This window comes from Cynocephalus volans, chromosome 14, assembly GCF_027409185.1.
Source record: "Cynocephalus volans isolate mCynVol1 chromosome 14, mCynVol1.pri, whole genome shotgun sequence".
Classification (NCBI taxonomy): Eukaryota; Metazoa; Chordata; class Mammalia; order Dermoptera; family Cynocephalidae; genus Cynocephalus; species Cynocephalus volans.
Genome location: NC_084473.1, coordinates 81,927,403 through 81,948,818, shown reverse-complemented (window position 1 = coordinate 81,948,818; position 21,416 = coordinate 81,927,403). Strand labels below are relative to the sequence as shown.

Here is a 21,416-nt window from a genome sequence, read left to right as displayed (position 1 = left end):
GTTGAAATTAAGTTAGGAATAGATGAGGGCAGGGCCAACATGTTTAGTTGTGCAGTTTGGGCCCAAATAAGGGCAACCCACTGAGGCCAAGTGAAGTCTGGTGGAAAATCCCTTTCTGATTCATATAAGGCATTGTATGAGCTAGCAAATGGCTGTGGTACAGGGTACCCTGATCAATTTGTGAGAAGGGGGTAAGATGAGAGGTGGGGACATCAGTTTTTCAATCCTTTTCAAATCTTTTCACAGTAACTTTGCTAGTAAGTTATTTCCTTCTGTTCCTCCAACCCCCTGCAAAACTTGACTGGTAAGAAAAGTTAGTTCTTCACTTTAGGAAGGCACTCTTGCAAAAGTACTTTTGTTAATACAGGCAAGGATGCTGCCTGCCCCCAACAGTTTGTGTACCACCTTGCTGACCCAGTTGCCCAAGGAAAATGGCGGGGTGGGGTAAGGTGGAGAGAAATGGTGGTTATCTAAATACTAGTAACAAAAGCTGTTTAGTGGAATAGAGCTGGACTATCAATGTCCTTTTAGCAAGAGGCTTTAGTACTAATTCTTAGTCTACCCCTAGCATTTGGATCTTTGTCCCTGATTGGGTATCATCCACTTTGGAGCTTTTAAGTACAAATTTCCTCTTAACCTAAGCATGACTTGTCATCGACTTTCCCTCCCCCAGTATTCACTTCATTGCTTTGCTTCTGTTCTCCCTGGCCTGGTTAATGTATATCTGCCTTCATTTAGAACACACTTTACCCCTGTACACACTGAGCAGAGGACACCTTCCTTAGTCTGCAAGCTCCTAGAGGACTGTGATTTACTTAGCAAATATTGAACCTATCCTTAAAGCAGTTACTTTTAAAAGATAACTTCTGATGCACTTTTCCCAGTTGAGGCACCCATCCATCCTCATTTCTAAATTGGCCAGCATTGTTTACTTGCAATAGACTGGCATCTAAAACCTCTTTGGAAGTGGCTGATCTTACTCTGGAGCACTTCTGAGCAAGTTAGTTCTTAACCTTGACTATCCTCCCTAGTAGATTCATTTTTGGTGGCTGACTGGTATGGGGCTCCAGACCCTGCACCTTAGTGTTACAAGGCTATGCTCTACAGATGCTTTAGCCTCTAGGCAAACAGCTATAAGCAAGCATTCTAATGAACATTCTACACAAGTATAATTTAGAATAAGCCTTTCTTTGTAAATTCTATCTCTTAAAATGTATTAGAAACTCAGTTTTAGAATACTTATCAAATGTGTACTGAATATGAAACTTACAGCCTTTAACACCTGTTTATAACATAGGTGTACTAGTATAATTACATTAGTATACGAATATGGATAAAATGTATAGCTGTTTTTTTTAAAGGATCTGAACCCGTGGCCTTGGTGTCCTCAGCACCGCACTCTCCCATGTGAGCCACGGGCCAGCCCTAAATGTTTTTAATATAGTCAAAAAAGTTAAATTGCGAAGACCAAACATTATCGCTCCTTCCAAGTAATACTTTTAATGCTTTATTAGTAGTTTTAAGCCCTGGTTGAAAACTTACTGATATTGAGTGCCTGCTACAAAAAGGCCACCCATGAATTTTGGCCTACGCACTGTCAAGAAGGCAATGCTGGACAAAAGAGATCAAGTCTTATTCTCAGTGCCAGGGATAGGATTATAAACCTATGAATGCCTACATAGTGGGTCCAAAGGTTAAGGTGATTTTCCTGAATCATGTATAAGATTAATTAGTTATTCAAGGTTAAAAGAACAAAGTTCTCAGGTCATATTCATACCAAAGCACTTTTAAAGAATGATGGACACAGTTAAGGTAGAACCTAGCATTTTATTTAGATCTTCATTAAACTGTTGGAATTGAGAACCAGACATACGTAATAAACCTCCAAAAATAGATCCTGAAAGGCACTTTCTGCTTAGGGCAAGCAGTCATGGAATAAGCATGTAAACAAGCTGGTTTCTCTGTACCACACCAGCCAAGTCAGCTTTCTCCATGGCCAGCTGCACCAGCTCTGCCCTCCCTTCTGTTAACACCAGCCAGACCCCCTGTAGGTCTAACCCAAGGTTTTTCTGTAGGACACCTTGGCCTACCTGGGAATGCTGGAAACAAGGAATCATGGTGTTGAGAAAAAAAAAGAAAAAAAAAAAATCTTTTAAAAGCTGCCATCTGAGGTGATGGCTTCTCTGTACTTACGCCATACCCCAGAATACAATAAATAAGCAATTAGAAAATGTTCAAGTATGAAGGGATTTCCTCCTCCCCGCCAAAAGCACTGCTCTCTAAAGGAAGCTGGTTTCTCTGTAGCTACACCAGCTATTCAGAAAGCTCATTGGACCTGGTTTTGAAAATAAAACAAAGTTAAAACCCTGGGAGGAGTTATTGTGCAGTGTGGAGTACTCAGTCTTTCTTATAAAGAAAAAAAAAGTTATCTGGTACCAAAGTGTGCAACCTACAGACCCTCAGGTACTGCCCTGTGACTTCTCTGTATGACATCACAAGGGTGCCAAGTGCCTGTTTTTCTAGAGCTAGGAGTTGGTGAGGTTTGGCTAGTGCTGAAACCATGCATAGGATTGGTTTACTAAATAAAAACCTTATTACGTACGTCCTCCAAAAGACAGCTGAAAGTGGAGAGATTTTGATTCGGTGCTGTTAAAAGAGGTGTCAATTAAGAGCATAAGCACCAGGGAGATGGTTTAATGGTAACTGCCTTTTTTTTTTTTTTGTCAGGCTAGAGCTCCTATTGGGAACTTGCGTTACATGCAAGATTGATTGGATAGGGAACACTCCCTGACAAAGAGCTACATAATTAGAAATGGATCGAGTTACAGGGAGGATAAGAGGAAGGCTTCACATTCATAATAGAGCTCAAAACATTACAAATGCATGCTGACAGGGCTGTGGCATTGCCAGACAGAGGCTATAGTGGAACTACAAGTACTTTACGTGCACATTACAAGGACATTTTCAGTATCTGGTGGGAAAGTCAATGCAATTAGGACTTTGGAGAGTTGGGCGATAGGGCACAAAGGTTCGATTTCAAAGCATTATTTACTACAGTGTTTGTTTCTAGGCAGTTACATGGATCACCTATGCTCACTAAATTCATTATAATGGTGCACAAAACACCTAGGGACAGAATAGCAAGCCCAACTTACAGTCCCCCACAAAAGCTAAAATTCATGTCATTGACTAGAGTGACTGCAACTGATCAGGAGCTGAAAGAGGACAGGAAAATTTAGGAAGAAGGGCCCTTTCCCTCAGAGCTTGAAGGCTTCTCTGTAGCCTACGCCAACAAGTCTGGGGAAAAAAGGCTAACACTTTCAATATTTAAGCTTTTTGGGCACTTCCCATGGGAAGCTGTCCCTACCAAAGTGGCCATAGGCTGCAGTCCTCTGATAAATTGGCTTCTTCAGATCCAGATCCCTGGAATATACAAGTCCGTAACTTAATACGTAGCATTCAATTAAAATAAAGCAAAACAATCAGCAAGACTCATTTTCAAGACCTCTGGCAAATGAGTTCAGTTCTCTGGGGTATGCTAGGAAAAAAGTTTGTTGCAAAAATGTTACTTCCCTGGTGTCCAAACTCCTTGCAGAGTCCTTATTAGTAACTATAGTTCTTGTTTTTCCATCCCTGGCTCAACAAATATGAAAACTTGTCATTATTCTGAAAAATTCCAATTGTAAAAAGCTCACCTGTGATCACACAATACTTACCAAGGTCCCACTGCCCACCCTACCATGGTTATTTTTATAACAGCCTTGAACATCCCATTTATCTGTATTTCTTAATACAAACACCCTTAGGTAAGGTGAGCACAAAGCTCAGTATCAAATGTGGAGGGCTTTCTAGAGTGGTTAGTCTAAGCCATGGAACACTATAATTTTAGATTTCTCAAGTGACTTAAGACTTCACAGAAGGCAGTTTAAGACATCAGCATGCCCTAGGAATTAAAATGTGTTCCTCCACTTGAGGAGTCCTTCATACCTTCACTTCCTCTGATTTTAGTAGTGTGTATATATACACACGCGCACGCACACACACCCCTCAATATTTTTCACTAGCAATAGGCTTTACCGTCTTTACCTGACAATGACCCCAGGGCGGAGATCAAAATTCTTCTTCACAATCTCTAACAGCTCTCTCTCACTCTTCTGAGAGGTACCATAATGGAAAATGGAGATAGACAATGGATGAGAAACTCCAATAGCATAAGAGACCTAAAAGGATTCAAATGTCATAAGAGTCAGTGATTGGAAGACCCACACACTTACGTAATACACTGGTACAAAACAAGTAAGTAGGTAACTACTACTAAATACCCTCCCGCTTACATCACCTTTAACCACTCCAGTTATATGAAAGTATATACCTGAACAAGAACCCTCCTGCACAGACCTCCTTTAACAAGGGATTTTGCCACCCAACGAGCAGCATAAGCAGCTGAACGGTCCACCTTGGTATAATCCTTTCCTGAAAAGGCACCTCCTCCATGAGCTCCCCAACCGCCGTAAGTGTCCACAATGATTTTCCGGCCAGTCAAACCAGCATCACCCTGAAATTATAGGATTTAAGTCACTTTGTGCTTAATCCTTTCCAATAAGTGTCTCTAGATTAGGTTGCCTTCTCTGCATCATTCAGCAAATACCCTCAGAAGATTCACATGTAAGCTTCAGAAAGCCTAGAAAAAAGGTGGTAGACAAAACTATGCAAGTAACCATCAAAGAGCCAAAAAAGTACACTGAATTGACATTACCTGAGGCCCACCAATAACAAATCTGCCACTTGGTTGTAGGTGGTAGATAGTATCCTCATCAAGATATTTTGCAGGTACAACAGCTTTGATGACTTTCTCCTTTAGGGCATCCCTCATCTCATCAAGACAAACTTCTTCATCATGCTGAACAGATATAACAATTGTGTGGACTCTGATGGGAATCACAGCACCTCGATCCTGCATATACTGCACAGTCACCTTGAAGGCAATACATCATAATAGTCTATATCAAACAATAGCTTCATACTAATTCTTTACCATAAGTTATAATACAGCAAAAGACAAATGCTATTCTTTTTTCAGTTAGTCACCTATAACTAAACAACCTTACAGATTTTCTAAGCAACATAATATGTAAGACAATCTAGCTTTACGATCACTTACTTGGGTTTTAGAATCTGGGCGTAACCAAGGCAAAGTGCCATTGCGGCGTAGTTCAGCCAGCTTGGCATTGAGCTTGTGTGCTAAAACAATGGTTAAAGGCATACACTCCTCAGTTTCATCAGTGGCATAACCAAACATCAAGCCCTAAAAAAGTAAAAGTCACCAATGTGATCAATCCAAGCTTCAGAATCTTTTATTAGAAGAGATGCAAATATGCTCTACCAAGATACCTGATCTCCTGCACCAATGTCTTCCTCATTCCGGTCAAGATGAACACCTTGAGCAATATCTGGTGACTGTTGCTCCAAGGCTACCAGCACATTACAAGTCTTGTAGTCAAACCCTACAAACAAAAAACAATCTTGTTTAGAGAAAAAGTCATAGCAATACCTTCTATTTACAACAATTATTTGCAATTTTAAATACTGCTAATGAAATCAGATAAACCTAAAACGCCATACACTTTTTTAGAAAATGGAACAAGGCTAGAACAGAAGGCTGAGACAGTAAAGTAGTCATGTGTCACTGAACAATGGGGATGTATTCTGAGAAATGTGTCATTGTGCCAACATCATAAAGCGTACTTACAAAACCTAAATGGTATGTAGCCTACTACACACCTAGGCTGTATGGTGTAGCCACTGTTGTATATGCAGTCATTAACTGAAATGTTTTTTGGAGCATGATTGTATAGCAGAACTACACAAGTGAAGTTAAGGATTAGCAGGAACATTCTAGAAGACAGTTTCTTCACCCCTCACTAGCTGTATATGGAAAAGTGAGGAGCTTAGAAAAGCAAAATCATTAAATCACACCTTTGGAAGAATCATCATATCCAATGTGTTTAATGGCTTCACGAACCACTTTCTGGTAGTCAACAGCAGCTCTGGATGTAATTTCCCCAGCAAGAAGAATCATTCCAGTTTTAGCAACAGTTTCTAACAAAAGAAAACATCACTTTTATAAGATAATTTTCATCATGATGTTACCTTTTCATAAGCTGATAACCATATGCTCTGAACCTACCACAAGCCACTTTGGCATCAGGATCCTGCTGAAGGTGGGCATCAAGGACAGCATCACTGATCTGGTCACAAATCTTATCTGGAAGAGAGAAATGCATGTCTCAATTTCTTTAACTTACTGTTCATTTAAGTATGTCATGCCCCTTCCTATAATTCTAACTGTAAAATCTTTGGAGGTTTTAAAAACTTTTTTTTATTGTGGTAAAACATAAAATTTACCAATTTAACCGTTCTGAAGTGAACGGTTCAGTGGCATTAAATACAGAGATCTTAACTGCTAATTAAAGTACTGCTTTACCAGAGCCATTTGCCAGAATAATAAATGCTGAATACAGTGCTGCATGTTACTTGAAAACTTGACACCATGGTCTTAATATAGATGCACAAGCTTACCAATTCAGATAAGCCAGCAGAACACCCAGTATATTTAATACATCTTAACCCATTATGATATATGCACTTTACACCTCACCTGGAAGGACTTAAGTCCCATTTCTAAAAGTACTTCAGACATTTTGAAAAATTAAGTTTCCAGGCAAAACAATTTCCACTGTTAACAGCCACATAACTGGGATTTATCAGGTGAAACTAAAACGTGGTATTTTTAAATCCAAAAGCATAAGCTAGGAAACATTTAGCCTTATGGTATTATTTTCAAAGACAATAGTTCTTACATTTTATTCCTAAAATTTAAAGTTTCCATTATAAATCTAACCAACCAGAAGGGTGAACTGTTTACCTTTTATCAATTTCTTCAAGAACAGTTGTTCTACATCACACAATACTCAATTCCACAAGTGCACTGAGCTGAGGCCACATGTAGACTAGTCTCCCCAATCTTAAGGAACACCAGTTAGAGCAACAAGGGAATTAATTAGAATTAACCAATGAAAGGAAGGGCTCTTCATGAGCAAAAAGGAATAAAACAAATATACTCTGAATCTGTATGTGTCATCTATTACTGGGGGGGACACAAATACCCTCCACATCACCACTTTCCTGAATTTTCTGAAACCATCCAAAACAAAATCCAAGCAAAATGTATGCGCAGCCTAGTGTGAGACTCAAAGGTTAATCTAAGAGCTGATCTTACTAAAACAAACAAACAAACCCCCCCCCCCAAACTACAGAACACCTGACCCTCAGCACTTATCAGGATCTCGGGTTTGTCCTCTCCTACCACTAGGCTGCTTGTGGGATTTTCATAATAGGCACAGTAAACTAGAGAGAAATGGATACTTAAGCCATCAGACTAAATAGCTCCGTTATTGTGGTCACACTTAGGGCAGAAGCAGCTTAAACAGCAAACTAATGATTACAAGGTGATGTATATAGGCTGAGATTGAAAAGTTCCTGGAACATAGCTTCACTCCTTCGCGTGTAAATTGATTCCCATAATGGCGGTTCAGTGGACAAAGCACTGAAAAGGAAATGTGAAGTAAACCTTGTCTAACGGTAATTACCAAGACTTTAAAGGAAACTCAACGCAATGGCAGCTTACAATTAATCCACGCTCCTCATCCTTTTTTACACAACTTCCAAATAAGGACTACCTTCTACAACATGCACTATATTTAGTCGGAGGTTGTCACCTTGAAAGCAAGGCCATATTCGCCTAAGGGCATGTCCATATTCTTCAGAAGTAATGATCGAAACCATTAAGATGGATAATGGAGATAAAAGATGTCCCGAGACTCGGACCCCACACCCCTCCAAGCCAGCACTCTACCAGCAGGGGAGGCCGCCGGCTCCCCCTCACCCAGATGCCACATGCGGCAAACACGTGGTTGCCGCTGCAATGCGGGGCGCGCGCTCCCGAGGGCCGGATGCGAGCGCGCGGGGAGGGTCGCCCACTCGAGGATTTTCAGACTGCAGGACCTAGAGGAGTTAACAGTACCCTCCCCGGCCAGAACACTCAACGTCAGGGCCCCCGCCCTTCTTGTTTTCTGGAATCTTCCGCTTTACGAGGCGCGCGGCCGCATGGGAGAGGAGAGGAAGGGGGAGGGGAGCGGTGGCGCCACGGGGAAGACGTGCGACCGCCGTTCTCCCCACCGCCGGTAAGGCGAGGGCGACCTGCGCTGGTCCCACCACCAGCGGGTCCGGCCGGCGATGCCCTATGCCCCGCCCCTCGCTTCGCTCCAGGACGGATCACCTTACCTGGGTGGCCTTCCCCTACAGACTCGGAGGTGAAAAGGAATGTGCCCTCTTCGATGAACGCCTCGTGGAAGCCGTTGAGCTGCCCGTTCATGTTGGTGACGGTGGCCGTGAGTTAAAGTGGCCTTGAGAAGAAAGAGGCTGCGAGGCGGCGACTGCGAAATGAGCAAGCTGAAGACGGCGCCCTATTCTGGGTGGCAGGCGACGCGGAGGGAACGAGGCAAGTGGCGGAGCGGCCGGGTATTTATAGAGCAACGCGCGCGCGCGCCCGGCTCGGGCCCCGCCCCTCGGTGCCGCGCGCCAATGCACCACTCGCGCGCGGGTTCAGGGGAGCCCGGGCGGTGCGCCGAGTCCGGGCCGGGCTGAACCACTTTGCGAGGCAGGGGGATCCAGCGGAGGCAACCGCCCCGCCTGCGAATATTTACCTATCTAAAGCTGTTACAACAAGAGGTAAGTGGAAGCGTGAGTAGAACGGGTCGTTGTACACTGTCGTGTTCGACGTGGGAGGAAAAGCGGCTAAGGGTTTGTGGACCAGCTCCCCTGTGATGCGACATGGCACTTCCCTTCCGACCGTTGGCTGGGGTTCTGTCCGCGAGGTCGCGCCGCCCAGCGGTGGCGGCGGGTATCGCAGAGGTTTTGTGCTCTGGCTCTTGCCGAGGGTCTTTACTGCCCGCCCCCCCCATCCCCTCCGCCTTTAGAAGCCGGGTGACAGGGAGCTAGTGGCTCTCAGCCATGAGAAAGTGGCCATCTTGGCTGGCCAACGGACGATTCTTCGCACGGCCTTATTCATCCCCTCCTGCTTGCTGTTGGAGGCTAGAAATTCTGAGGGGCACCCGCCCAGTTGCTAGTAATTTCTTGGTTAATGGCTCTGGTGGAAACGGCCGAAAAGCAGATTGATGAATGTGCTGTCATCGATTCAAACACTTGCCATCCTCTCCCTGTCTCCAGCGTTAAAGTTTCTGAGAGGGACCCTCACCCTAAACCCTAAAGCGGAGGCCAGGCTCTGGCCTTTTCTCTTCAGGGAGAAAGGCCGCTCACAAGGCTGTCCTGGCACCCTCTGGCTTTCTCATGTCTTTGAGGGAAAATGTCATTTTAATCATCTGTTCAGGAGAGTACTGAACGAATATTTCTTTTGGAGGGGGCGAGGGGAAAGCCCTAATAGAGAGCCCTGGAATGTGCTTCAGCAGATCTCTTGACAAGGTGAAATGGTCTGTTTCATGAAGCTTTCGCTTTAAAATGTCCACCTGCGTTTATCCCAGTTTTGCCCATTAAAGGAATTATAGAGAGCGAAGGAAAAAGAGCAAAACAAAACTTGAGCCAACAAGGAACCAATTTCGTGGAGTCGCCGTCTGGAGGGAGCCCACAGTGAGGGCTGGTGTGGTGACCTGAGCGCGCGCTGGTGACAAGGACGCCGGGCTTAATGCTCTTATTAGGGAGCGGCCTGCTGCTAGCATGAGACGGACTTCGCACTGGGGAACTGAACGAGACCCCCTGTAACAGTCTCCAGCTGCCATTGCTCAGAGAATGAGGTAAATTGTGAAGAACAATCCTCTCGGCTGGCCAGCTGGCGTATGCGGAGGAAAGGTGGGAGTTTGCCACAGGCTCACTTGGAAACAAAGGAAGCACCTCGGCTGTGCTAGGGGCTTCCACAAAGAAGGTAGAGGAAGGCTCATCTCCAGCCTTCGTGACCACAGCTATGGTCACTCAAAGCAGGCAGCAAGAAAAGGTTAAATCACAAAAGAGACAATAGATATGTTATTTTTATTTGTTGGTGTTTTACTTTTCAATGTAACTCTTCATGGAAAAATAACTATAAGACTATTTCATAATTTTTTTTTTGTTTTAATGTTATTTCACCTTTTTAAAAAAAGCAGAATGCCAATTTATTAACTCACAGTGAATAGTAAAATTATCAACTGGAACAAAATGCATGTGTAGGCCGGTCAGCATTATCTCCCAGAAGAAAAATTTGTATGTGAAGCCAGAATATAATTAGGTTATTTTATTAATAGGGAGTCAGAACAAGGGGATTAGTTAAATTTAATGATTAGCTCATTAAACCCTGATACCCCTATGCTACTAACTCCACAGTAGGGCTATTCCTGCCAAAGAGATTAGAATCAGCTGTACATACTTGCTTACCTACCTCTCTTTCTTGCTCTTAGTACACGTAATATAGTGGTTAAGAGTAGGGGTTTTGGAGTCACGCCTCTGCCACATAGCAGTGTTGAGCAAACAACTTAACCTCTATACCTCAGTGTCCTCAGTCTGTAAAACTGGGATGATAATAATATCATCATAGGATTGCTTCAAGGATTAAATAAAATCATACAAGTAAAGTCTTTAGCACAGTATCTAGCATATAACGTATTTTTTAAAAATGTTAGCTGTAGAAAATTAGCTGTATTTCTTGTGAATATCTTTTCAATGGCTTTCAATAGCTATTAAGATAAAGACTAAAATCCCTACATACTCTTTATTTATTTATTTATTTAAAGATGACCGGTAAGGGGATGTTAACCTTTGACTTGGTGTTGTCAGCACCACACTCTCTCAAGTGAGCCATGGACTGGCCCTAAAAATCCCTACATACTCTTAAAGTCCTGAGTGTAATTTGGCTGCTACTTCTTCAACCTCCTCTTGTGCAACATTCCCGTCTTTCTGTCTTCTACTTTGGATTTCTTCTAGTTAGTAACAGATTTATTAATTGATTAGTATAGAACAAAGCAGGAGAAATTTTCACTGAGTTTACATTATTTGTATTGTCCCTTCCTCCCTTCCACAAATATTTATTTGTGAGGCAGTCACAAGGACTGATTCTATGACAGCCCTGGTCTCTGCCCACTGGAGCTCTAAATGAGGGGAGATGCCTGGCTAACTTCTCCTTATCCTTCCCTCTGCAGCTCAGCTGCCACTTCCTGGGTGAAGACTTCACCTACACAGATTTTTCACAGGATCTTGTGCTTTCCTTCCTGGCAGTAAGTACAGTTGAAATTACAGATTTGGTGATTATTTGATAATGTCTTCAATTCCCAATTAGACTTATAAGCTCCATGATAATGAGAAGGTGGTCCATTTTGCTCAAGCTTTGTTGCTGAATGCCTGGCACACACAGATGCTTAAGAATATTTGCTTATGAGGGAGAAGGAAGAGAGGGAGGAAGGGAAGGAAGCAAAAGGAAAGGTGAATGAGTGTAAGGGATGGCAGAAGGAAGTAGGGAAATTAGAGACCCTGGTGCTCATGTGAAATCAATGAAAAGAAGTCCTGCTTTGTTTTGGTCACAAGCATTGTAATTAATAAAATTGAGAGCTCTTCACTAACAAGGAAGCACAAGGCCATCCTGTTCTGAGAGGAATGAGAGTTCTAATTTAATAGATTCATGCCCTAAGGGTAAAATACACCAAGAGAAGTTATTGGTTTATTTCATATTTAGCATTAATGAGATTTGTTGAATGTGAAATGTCGTAAAGCACATAGAACGATCTAATCACTACCTAAAGGCTCCCGATTTCTTAACCCAGAGAAAATTGGTGTAGCTGTAGTCCTATGAAAGAGGCAAAGTTGGGATTGAATAAACTGGCATTTGAGACAGCAAATATAACAACTATGGGTCTTATCAGTTTGCCAGGCAGGGAGAGAGTTCCAGTAAGTAAAAGCATTTGAGGTGCAAGCAGCTGTTGACTTAGGAGGAGAAAGGAGGAAGATGCCACTAGGTATAGCAAAGAGCAGTAGTGAAGGTGTGGAAATGTTGAGAAGGAAGCTCCTATGCTGTGAATCTTACAGGTACCTTCTTTGCAAAGACAGGCCAAGAAGAAATAAATCTAGGCCAGATGTCACCAAAATTGTGCTAGTCCTTTAGGGCCAAAGCCTCGGATATCTTACATGGTCTCAAAAGCAAGCTAGCTGTAGTGGGATGAGAAACAAGTACTATGCTGGGGCTGGCTGGTTAGCTCAGTAGATTAGAGCACAGCTTTATAACACAAGGTCATGGGTTCAGATCCCTGTTCTGGCCAGCCACCGAAAAAAGAAAAGAAACAAGAACTATGTGTATCCCCTTGTTTTCAGGCTTTTTGTATTTTTTTCTTTTTCTCTCAAAGATGACCAGTAAGGGGATCTTAACACTTGACTTGGTGTTGTCAGCACCATGCTCTCCCAAGTGAGCTAACTGGCCATCTCTATATAGGGATCTGAACCCATGGCCTTATCAGCACCACACTCTCCCAAGTGAGCCGTGGGCCGGCCCTCAGGCTTATTGTATTTTTTTCTGTTTTTCTCTCTTGATACTTAATCAAATCTTTTTACAGGCCCAATAAAGAAGTGTGAGATGGAAGAATGCGTGAGATACAGTGAAGAAGATACTGAAGGACATAATAATGTGATGACAATAGCTACAATTATTGTGACAGGCAATGTTGTGATATCTACTCCTCACAACAACTCTAATGAGGCAGTTACTATTTCTCTTCCTGTTTTACAGATGAAGAAACTAGCATGTAATTTGTCCAAGTCACACATCAAATCAGTAGTGGAACTGGGACTTGAGCCTCGGACTGACCTCTAAATTCATGCCCCTTGTTATAGCCAAACAATAAATACATCACACTCCTGAGGTAATTAATGACAACAGCTTGATTTGTATCTTTTCATAGTCTTCTATGAACAAACACACACACGCAAACACATTTTACTATCCAGAGAAATGTGGATTTTTCTATTACTTTTCATTACCATCTCTCCAGGACACTATGTAGAGATACAGATCATTCTTCTTTTTTTCTCCTGTTTTTTTTATTATGGGAAAATATACAATACACATACATTCTAACTTTTTTATGTGTACAGTGCTGCGACATAAAATACATTCACGTTGTTATGCAAAATCTTTCCTTTTTGGCCAGTATAGGGATCCTAACCCTGGACCTTCATTCTTTTTAATAACAGTGAAATATACTCTATATGACTCTGCCACATGATGCATTCAACTGTTTCCTTATTGGTTGACCTTCAAGTTGTTTCTCATTTTTGCCCTACACACATTGCTGAACCTAACATCATTGCACATGTATTTTTGTGAACCAATTTTTTTTTTTTTTTTTAAAAGGTGACCGGTAAGGGGATCTTAACCCTTGACTTGGTGTTGTGAGCACCACGCTCAGCCAGTGAGCGAACCGGCCATCCGTATATGGGATCCGAACCCAGGGCCTTGGTGTTCTCAGCACCGCACTCTCCCGAGTGAGCCACGGGCCGGCCCGTGAACCAATATTTTTATTTTTGTTGAAAATATTTCCCAAGTGGGATTGATGAAACAAAAGGTATGTGCATTTTTACATGTTATTAGTTACAGCCAAATTACTTTCTTTTTTTTTTTTCTAAAAGACGACCGGTAAGGGGATCTTAACCCTTGACTCGGTGTTGTCAGCACCACGCTCTCCAAAGTGAGCTAACCTGGTCATCCCTATATAGGGATACGAACCTGTGGCCTTGGTGTTACCAGTACCACACTCTCCCAAGTGAGCCATGGGCCGGCCCTAAGTCAAATTACTTTCCAATTGGCTGTCAAAAGTCACATTCTCACTAGGGTATCATGTCCTCTCACCAGTGCTGGGTGTTATTACTCTTTTTAATTTTTGTCAATATGACAAATGAAAAATGCTAAGAGAATATTTTTATAACCTTGGCAGACCTTTGCAAGCAAGATAGAATATCCAGAAGCCACAAAGGAAATGACTGATAGATTTAACAACATAAAAATGAAAAATTACTGTATAAATAAAATTCAAAGACAAACATAGGAGAAAACTTTTGCAACACATATGACAGACAAATTGATACCAACTGATGAGAAAAAATATATAAAATACTAATTTATAAGAAAAAATCCAATGAAAACTGGGAAAAATAATACAGGTAGTTCACCAAGGAGAAAATGCAAATTGCATATATACACAAGAATAGATGTTCAACATCATTAGTAGGGAAATAAATTAATTCATTTGTATAGTGAATTTTGGAAAGATTAGGGGCATGGGGGGCGTAGAAAGAGGAATCTAATAGAATGCTATGTCTCTAGCTCCCCCATTAGTAGGCCTCTGGGGGAGCTTTCATAATGCTGATGATCCTTTCCAGAATTTTTTTTTTTTTTGTGACCGGTAAGGGGATCGCAACCCTGGGCGTGGTGTCGCCCACACCAAGCTCAGCCAGCGAGCGCACCGGCCATCCCTATATAGGATCCGAATCGTGGCCTCGGCACTCCCAGCGCCGCACTCTCCCGAGTGAGCCACGGGGTCAGCCTCCTTTCCAGAATTTCTAATGGTGCATTTCATGGGGTATACAGGGTCAAAGTACTCGGATTCAAATCTCCCTCCTTACCAAGTATGGATGTAGTTTTCTGGATTGAGCTAAATCTACCTGTGGCCAAAAGCTCACCAATCAGTGACTCTCACAAGGATCTACTCTCACCATTTCTATTACTGCTTAGTCCTGCTACTTGTCTATTATCTAGAGCCATGGGTCTATTCACTTACATTACCAGTATCTTTGTCGGGACAGGGTGGTATCATTTTTGCTCTCATGTAGACCTACCACCTGCCATCCTCAGCTTTCATCTGAAGGCTGGTGCCATTTCCAACAATCACTATCATTTGGAGACTTACCTCTTTAGACCCCACCCCAACCCTTCAGGAGATCGTGTACCTACTCTCAAGACTGGACTTGGTTTAGACCTGCCCTGAACTCAGGGCTGTCCCTAGATGATTTCCAGCTTTGTCCTTCTAATATAATTATCTATTTGCTTTTGTTTCCATTTCCAGCTTTCCTTGCTTGGAACACCTGGGCCTCCCTGACCTACCTTTTCATCTCTCTTTTCTCCTTTCTTTTGGATCCGTGCATTTGGATCCACCTCCCACTAACTGATACCCGATTTGGCTTCAGGATTCTTCCACTGTAAAGTGCCTCCACCTCCACAGGCAGCCAAAGGAAGATCCTGCCCCATGCCCTGGGTAACTGAGGTTGTTGGGATAGAAGTAGTAGGAAACTCTTGTATTCTTTATCTTGCCAACTCTTACGTATGGGAGGATATAACTGCCCCCCCAGGATAGAAAATGCTTAAGGACAAAGAATGCTGATTTGGTGGAGCAGTTGGGAGAATGTAACCCTGTTCTCAATGGTGTTGACTTGACAGGTCACAGAGACCTTACCTGCTTGCCAAGGTTATTGGCATACTTTGATAACTTTTCAGTCCTCAGGCTACCCAGTTCTCCAGGAAGCTTAAGTAGTTTGTGTTGTTACCATACCATTCAATCTATGAAGGAGAAATGTAAAGAGATTTTGCACTCTGTGATTAAAGGCCTGGCAGAAGAATAGAGTACATGGCCCTGGTCAGTGTCCACTGAGGTTGAGATCCTCTCAGCTGCTGGGGAGCAGAGTTCTAACCTTTTTCCCAAACTTGGCCTGGAGTGAGGTCACCCTTTGTGTGCAGTCTTAGAGGATACATAGTACCTACCACAAGGAAGGTCGCCTGGCAGGGTGATCACCCATTATGTCCCACTGGAAGGATTCTTTCCTCTGGACAGATTCCTATATTGGTACCCTCCTTGTGGGCTTCTAGCCGAGTTGTAGGTATCAACACAACTTTCTTGGATTAGGTTATGTGAAGATTAGAACTGACAGCTGCAACTGCTAGGATTCAGAGTAACAGGCAACCTTTCTCAAGTAGGTAATTCAGAGGAACAGTTTTGTGGTGTCAGCCATGACTGCACATTAGGATCAACTGAAGCACTTTAAATCAATTGATGCCTGGACCGCACCCTAGATGTATTAAGTCAGTATCTCTGGGTTTGAAACTGGGCATAGGTGTTTTGAAAAAGCAACCCAGGTGTTTCTAATGGGCAACCAGGGTTTGACACTCTTGGGCTAGCAATTATTGCTTGAATCAGTGGTAATAACCTTACATCTTCAAGAGGCCTGTATATCCATTTAATGTATACGATGAAAGTGTTATCCTTCAGGATACCTCTGCTGGAAGCAGTGGGTTCTTAAACTTTAATGTGTGTATGAATCATTGGCAATCCATTACACTACGCATTTTAGCAAGATTCTGCATTTCCAACAAGCTCCCAGGTGGTGCTAATCCTGCTGGACTATGGACCTAGACTAGTAGTCTGCAAATTAGGATAGAGTACCCCTGGAACTACATGAAAGCTTTCCTAGTTCTGTCCAAACATGTATAGTTTTAAGGGAATCAATTTCTAAATCACTAGCTTCCATATGAACTATTTTCTAAAACTGATCTGCCTGGGAACGATCCTGAATTCTCCTCTCCCATTTCCCCTTTCGCAGTGGCCCCTTTCTTAAAGTGTTAAAGAAAGGAAGACCTCTCAACCAGCTGAATCTCACTCTCAAACAAAGAAACACACTAAAATATTGATGTAGGTATTGAGAGAATGAATGGTTCTGGTAATTAACAAATCTTTCTGCAAGTTAAATCTTGTCTAATCCTTTCTTTTCTACCCAATTGGATGACTTAATGACATTGTTAGTTGATAGATCATTAAACACAATTTTGGATAATATATCACTGTGTGGGTTTTGTTTGTTTGTTGGCATTTAACTAAGAAGGACTTTTTAAAAATTACTGTTATTGCTCTAACAAAACTACTTCCATTACCATCTACTTATTTATGTGAAGAACAAGATTTTTAAGTGCTTGCAACTACAAAAGTGAAAAATAGGATTAGAATCAATAATGAGCCCTGTCTCTAGCAATAAGTAATATTCTTCTCTGGATTTATAAACTAATTGGGATAAAAAGCCCAATGAGGGCTGGCCCGTGGCTCACTTGGGAGAGTGTGGTGCTGATAACACCAAGGCCACGGGTTTGGATCCTATGTAGAGATGGCCGGTTAGCTCACTGGGAGAGCATGGTGCTGACAACACCAAGTCAAGAGTTAAGATCCCCTTACCGGTCATCTTTAAAAAAAAAAACATAAACCCAATTGACCTCTTAAACACACACACTTATATAATTTTCTTTTTTTAGTTGATAATTATAAAAAATTAAAATATATTTGTCATTTTGATCAATTGTGTAACTAATTATTATATTGATAACTTAAACCAAAGGAAATTTTGTTAGCTCTTAGAGACTTATGGTTATCATGAACATTTTCTTTTTCTTTTTTTTTTTAATTTTATTTTGTTGATATACATTGTGGCTGATTATTGTTGCCCATCACCAAAACCTCCCTCCCTCCTCCCTCCCCCCTCCCCCCACCGATGTCCCCTCTGTTTGCTTGTCGTGTCAACTTCAAGTAATTGTGGTTGTTATATCTTCTCCCCCCCCCCCCGGTTTTGTGTGTGTGTGTGTGAATTTATATATTAATTTTTAGCTCCCACCAATAAGTGAGAACATATGGTATTTCTCTTTTTGTGCCTGACTTGTTTCACTTAATATAATTCTCTCAAAGTCCATCCATGTTGTTGCAAATGGCAGTATTTCATTCATTTTTATAGCTGAGTAGTATTCCATTGTGTAGATGTACCACATTTTCCGTATTCACTCATCTGATGATGGACATTTGGGCTGGTTCCAACTCTTGGCTATTGTAAAGAGTGCTGCGATGAACATTGGGGAACAGGTATACCTTCGACTTGATGATTTCCATTCCTCTGGGTATATTCCCAGCAGTGGGATAGATGGGTCATATGATAGATCTATCTGCAATTGTTTGAGGAACCTCCATACCATTTTCCATAGAGGCTGCACCATTTTGCACTCCCACCAACAATGTATGAGAGTTCCTTTTTCTCCGCAACCTCGCCAGCATTTATCGTTCAGAGTCTTTTGGATTTTAGCCATCCTAACTGGGGTTAGATGGTATCTCAATGTGGTTTTGATTTGCATTTCCCGGATGCTGAGTGATGTTGAGCATTTTTTCATATGTCTGTTGGCCATTTGTATATCGTCCTTAGAGAAATGCCTACTTAGCTCTTTTGCCCATTTTTTAATTGGGTTGCTTGTTTTTTTCTTGTAAAGTTGTTTGAGTTCCTTATATATTCTGGATATTAATCCTTTGTCAGATGTATATTTTGCAAATATTTTCTCCCACTCTGTTGGTTGTCTTTTAACTCTGTTAATTGTTTCTTTTGCTGTGCAGAAGCTTTTTAGTTTGATATAATCCCATTTGTTTATTTTTCCTTTGGTTGCCCATGCTTTTGGGGTCGTATTCATGAAGTCTGTGTCCAGTCCTATTTCCTGAAGTGTTTCTCCTATGTTTTCTTTAAGAAGTTTTATTGTTTCAGGGTGTATATTTAAATCCTTAATCCATTTTGAGTTGATTTTAGTATATGGTGAGAGGTATGGATCTAGTTTCATTCTCCTGCGTACGGATATCCAGTTATCCCAGCACCATTTGCTGAAGAGGCAGTCCCTTCCCTAGTGAATAGGCTTGGTGCCTTTGTCAAAGATCAGATGGCAGTAAGTGTGTGGGTTGATTTCTGGATTCTCTATTCTATTCCATTGATCAGTGTGTCTGTTTTTATGCCAGTACCATACTGTTTTCATTATTATAGATTTGTAGTATAGCTTAAAGTCAGGTAGTGTTATGCCTCCAGCTTTATTTTTTTTGTTCAGCATTGCTTTGGCTATGCGTGGTCTTTTGTTATTCCATATAAATGTCTGGATAGTTCTTTCCATTTCTGAGAAAAATGTCTTTGGGATTTTGATGGGGATTGCATTGAATTTGTATATCACTTTGGGTAGTATGGACATTTTCACTATGTTGATTCTTCCAATCCAAGAGCATGGGATATCTTTCCATCTTCTTGTATCCTCTCTAATTTCTCTCAACAGTGGTTTGTAGTTCTCATTATAGAGATTTTTCACCTCCTTGGTTAACTCAATTCCTAAGTATTTTATTTTTTTGGTGGCTAATGTAAATGGGCAGGCTTTCTTGATTTCTCGTTCTGCATGTTCACTATTGGAGAAAAGAAATGCTACTGATTTTTGTGTGTTGATTTTGTATCTTGCTACTGTGCTGAAATCATTTATCAGTTCCAAGAGTTTTTTTGTAGAGGTTTTAGGCTGTTCGATATATAGGATCATGTCATCTGCAAACAGGGACAGTTTGCCTTCATCTTTTCCAATCTGGATGCCCTTTATTTCCTTCTCTTCTCTGATTGCTCTGGCTAGTACTTCCAAGACTATGTTGAATAGGAGTGGTGAGAGTGGGCATCCTTGTCTAGTTCCTGTTCTTAAAGGAAAAGCTTTCAGCTTTTCCCCATTCAGGATGATATTGGCAGTGGGTTTGTCATATATGGCTTTAATTATGTTGAGATACTTTCCCTCTATACCTAACTTATAGAGGGTCTTTATCATGAATGAGTGCTGAACTTTATCAAATGCTTTTCAGCATCTATAGAGATGATCATATGGTCCTTGTGTTTGACTTTATTAATATGGTGTACCACATTTATTGATTTGCATATGTTGAACCAACCTTGCATCCCTGGGATGAATCCCACTTGATCGTGGTGAATAATTTTACGTATGTGTTGCTGTATTCTGTTTGCTAGTATTTTAGTGAGGATTTTTGCATCTATATTCATCAAGGATATTGGCCTGTAGAACATTTTCTAATACATTAAAATTTACATGCGTATTTTGTCACAGCGTTGATGATATGGTGATCAATAAAAGACTTCTAAGACAAAATTTAAAATATATTACATTAACACAAAATTCTGTCAGGGATGTATATTGGGATTCACAGAGAAAAAGGAACAATATAAAATTCCCCACTGTTAAAGAAGAATTTGTTCATATATTTTAAAAATAAATGATAGTGGTTATTAAATCTCTATGGTATTTACATTCCACTGGATATATTTAAAAGAGTAATAGTTTATAATATTTGAAATGCCAGTATTTACAATATGCTGAAAATTACAACCTTTTCAACTATATTTATGATGAAAAACATAGATGTCTAGTTAAAAATGTGGTAGTAGCACATAATTTTTAAAGATTATTTTGGAGTTAAAAGCCACAAAAATTTGAAGGCCTCCATTGAGAGGAGAGGGTGCTCCAAGAATTCAACCTTAAATTTGTTTAGAAGTGGATTTATCTGAGTTTGTGTGAGAGTGATTATAAAAGAGACAACCCAGAGGGCCGTACCGTGGCTCACTTAGGAGAGTGTGGTGCTGATAACACCAAGGCCAAGGGTTTGGATCCCTATATAGGGATGGCCGGTTAGCTCACTTGGGAGAGCGTGGTGCTGACAACACCAAGTCAAGGGTTAAGATCCCCTTACCAGTCATCTTTAAAAAGAAGAAGAGAGAGAGACAACCCAGAGTGTCCCATATGAAGCCGGGTCCAGGTAGCATGTGGCAGTATTATCAAAAATATGATCACTCTCTGTTCTAAAACATCATGTAGATGTTTTGCAGGGTTTCTCCACCTTTGGCACAATTGACATTTTGTGCTGGATAATTTTTGTTGTGGAGGGGTGTCCTGTGCATAATAGGATGTGTAGTAGTATCCCTGGCTTCTACCCAGTAGATGCCAGTAGCACCATGCACACTCCCCCACAACTTATGACAAATGAAAATGTGCCCCAGTTGAGAACAACTGAGATACTGGAACTTTGCAGGGTTGTTGTTAATGCTAGACTTCTTTAATCAGGGTCCAAAGTGCCTGTATCCTGTCTGAAGGCAGCCTTGCTTTCATTCCCTCTGAGGACTGGTGTTACAAGGCAGCGCTCTCACCAACTGAGTAAATCGGCCAGCCCCTTTTTGGAATGAAGTTTTAGGCCCCTAAAAGTTTTACATGATGAAGCCTATGGCCCTGCAGAGAGAGTGTAAGGACCCTGTCTGTGCACTCCTACACTCTGGCTCTCACAGGGAGTAGTCCTATTCGGCTGGCTTGGGAATGATATAAGTGAGGAGTGGGTGATGAAGCAGGTTTGAGCCTGGCCACTGCCCTCACTGCCTGGAGGCAAAGCGGTTGGCATTGTGGAGATGGCCTCCCAACCTGAGAACCAAGAACACCAGCTGACCATTACATCACACATATCTGGTCT

The 21,416-nt window shown here is 41.6% G+C and overlaps 1 protein-coding gene and 1 long non-coding RNA gene across 3 annotated transcripts; one reads left to right on the top strand and one right to left on the bottom strand.

Moving 5' to 3' along the window:
- Positions 1–1,807: 1,807 nt before the first annotated feature.
- On the bottom strand, positions 1,808–8,546 carry MAT2A (methionine adenosyltransferase 2A). 2 transcript variants are annotated; one of them, XM_063078363.1, is made up of 9 exons: positions 8,344–8,546; positions 6,188–6,265; positions 5,977–6,099; positions 5,392–5,504; positions 5,162–5,305; positions 4,757–4,975; positions 4,373–4,555; positions 4,087–4,220; positions 1,808–3,423 (listed from the first exon to the last, which is right to left on the bottom strand). In XM_063078363.1, the coding sequence occupies exons 1-9, from the start codon at positions 8,432–8,434 to the stop codon at positions 3,321–3,323; spliced, it is 1,188 nt and encodes a 395-aa protein (XP_062934433.1). In that variant the 5' UTR covers positions 8,435–8,546; the 3' UTR covers positions 1,808–3,320. The 2 variants fall into 2 exon arrangements, with proteins under 2 accessions (XP_062934433.1, XP_062934434.1); XM_063078364.1 differs by having other exon boundaries at positions 3,332–3,538.
- On the top strand, positions 8,461–12,954 carry LOC134362934 (uncharacterized). Its single transcript, XR_010021667.1, has 4 exons — positions 8,461–8,790; positions 9,600–9,869; positions 11,244–11,318; positions 12,645–12,954. It is a non-coding gene; the product is annotated as an uncharacterized LOC134362934 (long non-coding RNA).
- The last annotated feature ends 8,462 nt before the right edge of the window (positions 12,955–21,416 follow it).